The 3,093-nt window shown below is 36.0% G+C and overlaps 1 protein-coding gene across 1 annotated transcript; it reads left to right on the top strand.

Moving 5' to 3' along the window:
- Nucleotides 1-2,130: 2,130 nt before the first annotated feature.
- GCK72_011484 (uncharacterized protein) lies at nt 2,131-2,861 on the top strand (the record flags this gene model as incomplete). Its single annotated transcript, XM_053728485.1, has 3 exons — nt 2,131-2,189; nt 2,626-2,698; nt 2,751-2,861. 3 exons carry the CDS (start codon nt 2,131-2,133, stop codon nt 2,859-2,861), a joined length of 243 nt encoding a protein of 80 aa, XP_053588062.1.
- Between the last annotated feature and the right edge of the window lie 232 nt (nt 2,862-3,093).

Below are 3,093 nucleotides of genomic sequence, written 5' to 3'. Positions count from 1 at the left end.
CTCGCCCTGGGAAAACGGACCTTTTCATCATTTCTATTCCCCCGTTACTCTAAGATGTTCTACTGGATGAACGTCGACAACTTATTCACAGGGGTGCGAAGCGTAAGGTCCGCAACGAAAAGTTTTGAAATTACCGGCCGAGTCGCGATGCGTGTGCGTCGCGTTTTTCATCAAAATATACAACAAACACACGCTAAACTTGAACTTGGCACTCAGCCAAGTCAGTTTTTGGCACCGTGCCAACCGCTGAGCGACGGAGCGCGTTTAAGCGACCTTGCGTTTTGCACCCCTGTGCTTATTGTATTTCTGATTTTATTTGAATTCTAATACTATATTTATCTGTTTCTCAACATTTATGGACTCCTGAAAGGTAAGAATTCCCTAAATTGTCCTTTTCTAAAGTTTTTTAACGCAATTTATTATTATTATTATTATTATTTATTTACGCATGCTCGATACGTGAAAGTTAATCAATTAAAAAATAGAGTACAATAAATAAATACAATAAAAAGAGAAAGGGAGGTCGAGTTAAGAAATGTCAGAATCAGTGTTCTTTCTAGAGCTTTGGTTTACTACTTTATTCAGCACTCTGTTTGTAAAAAATAGTCTGCCTATTTTAGTTTTTGATGTTTTCCATCGGTAGGAGTGGCCACGCCGGGTTTTCGTGGGAGAGTAGCTGAAGTAATTGTAGTGGTCGATTGCAATTTTACCTAGTAGTAGTTTATGGAAGAACTTTACGTCAAAATGTTCTCTCCGATCTTTAAGAGTTTGTAGGTTGCAGTCTATAAGGCGGTCCGAAGCACTCCTGTATTCCGGGTCTGTGTTTAGAATCCGTCTACCAGCCACTCTAAACATTACTCTTCTTGTGAAAGTATTTTGCACCGCCTCTATGGATTTCACTGTTTTCATATCAGTTGGGTTGGAAACAACCGTCCCGTATTCTAAGAATGGTCTAGCAAAAGTTTTATAAAGCAGTAAGAGTAATCTGACGTTGGAGCTACAGAATGATTTAAATATAGAATAAATCGCGAAATTCGCTTTTTTGATTGCAGTGCGCCAGTGAAGTTTAAAGTCAAGTTTTTCGTTGAGTATGAATCCGAGATCTCTAACTGTTAATTCCCGTTTTATTGGCTCGTTTTGAAGCCGATATTCTACTTTGGTCGGGTTTTTCCCCAGGCTCAGCACATACGTTTTAGATTTATTCAATTCTAACTTGGCGTTCTCGGACCATTCGGTGATGGAGTCGATCGCTTTTTGGAGATCTTTAGTTTTATCGGTTTGGGATTTACTAAATGAAGTGAAAATTTTTAGGTCATCGGCGAACTGCATCGCCCTTACTGTTTTGGGGAGAGTGGTGGCAATTAAGAATAATTTAGAATAAGAATTCCCATTCATTCGGTAAGAATTCCCTAAATTGTCCTTTTCTAAAGTTTTTTAACGCAATTTTAGGCGGAAAATTTGAATTTTAGAGTAGAATTTAAGTTTTTTGATAGTATTTGGTCAGAAAACGCGGTATGTTTAATATTAGAATTTGACATTCCCCCATTCCCCCACTGTAACTAATTTTTGGTCGGTTTTTGAAGTTTTCACTTGGTTTTTGAGGAATTTTCAAGTATTAGGAGTTGCAATCCCTGTAAGCGATTAGAAAACTCGAATGTTCATCATTTTTTGTCTCAAAATCTGTCAAAAATGAGTTTTTTGGTGGTCTTACTGTTTTTGGCGCGCCGCAGGTGCCCCAGACTCATAACTATGCTCAAAATGATCGTAAAAATCTCATTTTACTATCATTTCAACCGCATTTTCCTTGAAATGTAAGAATTGAGTTATTTTTACTGCTTCTGATATGAAAAATGCTGAAAAACACAGTTTTTTAGGCTCAAAATGATCGTAAAAGCTTATTTTACTACCATTTATTTTCGCTGTTTCTGATGTGAAAAATTCTGAAAAATATGATTTTTAGCGTCTTAACTTCTCAAAAATTCAAAATTGTCTAAAAATGATAACCTTGCATGATTTTTGAGGAATTTTGAAGTTTCTACAGTTGAAATCACTGTAATTGATGAAAATACCAGAATTTTTGTCGTTTTTCGTCTCAATATCTGTCAAAATTGAGATTTTTCGGTGGTCTTAATGTTTCTGGCATTTTTTTCTGGTTTATCTATTGTTCAATATTTATGGACTCGTGAAAGGTAAGAATTCCCTAAATTTGCATTTATTAAGAGTTTTTGGGGTAAATTTAGACGGGATATTCGAATTTTTGAGTAGAATTTGTGTTTTTTGGTGGTGTTTGGTCAGAAAACGGCCTCTTCGACTCATTTTTCACCGATGTTACCCAACAATTTCCTTCTCTAAAACAGCAATTTCAAAGAATCTGGCGCGCGTTGGACGCGTTTTTAGGTAAACGGTGCATCTGGCCGATTTCAGACCGGTTTTGACAAGTTTTTAATATGAAAACTTTTCAAAAAACTCATTTTGACCCGTTTTATACAATGATTTTAGCCGAAAGTCACATTTTCTGATATGCTGTGGCGCCTGAGGCGTGTGTTTAGAAATATGATGTGAATCTGATCAATTTCAGACGACTTTTGAGCAATTTTTTGAATGAAAATTGGAAAACTTTTTCAGCCAATGCTCAACCACAAATATTGTTCGTCATTCTGCTCAAGTCGTGTTCTCAGGAAACGATGGACCATTTGACGTGAGTGGAGATTAGTGAAACTTATGTCATTCTAACCTCTTTTTCCTTATAGACTACAAGTATTGGCTCGATTTGTTTGAGATGGGGAAACAAAGAGAGAAAATGCTGTACTATCACGCTGGCGATTATCAACCAGTTGTCAGGAAATGGATTACGTGTCTAAGGTATCACGTTTTTTAGTTTTTTTGAATGAAAACTAAAAAGTTGTTAATTTTTCAAGCCTAGACACACTTTTGACCAGTTTTACCCAATGATTTTCAAAAAAAGAGAAAAAAATATTTTTTTAAGTTTTGAAATCTTAAGAATTATAGGTTATTTGGCATTTAGAATTCGAAAAACACAAGCAAAAAAAGATTCAAAAGTTTTGACCACCACGGGGATTGAACCCCCGACCT

Source organism: Caenorhabditis remanei, chromosome III (assembly GCF_010183535.1).
Source record: "Caenorhabditis remanei strain PX506 chromosome III, whole genome shotgun sequence".
Lineage (NCBI taxonomy): Eukaryota > Metazoa > Nematoda > Chromadorea > Rhabditida > Rhabditidae > Caenorhabditis > Caenorhabditis remanei.
This window is presented reverse-complemented; position numbering and strand designations above follow the sequence as displayed.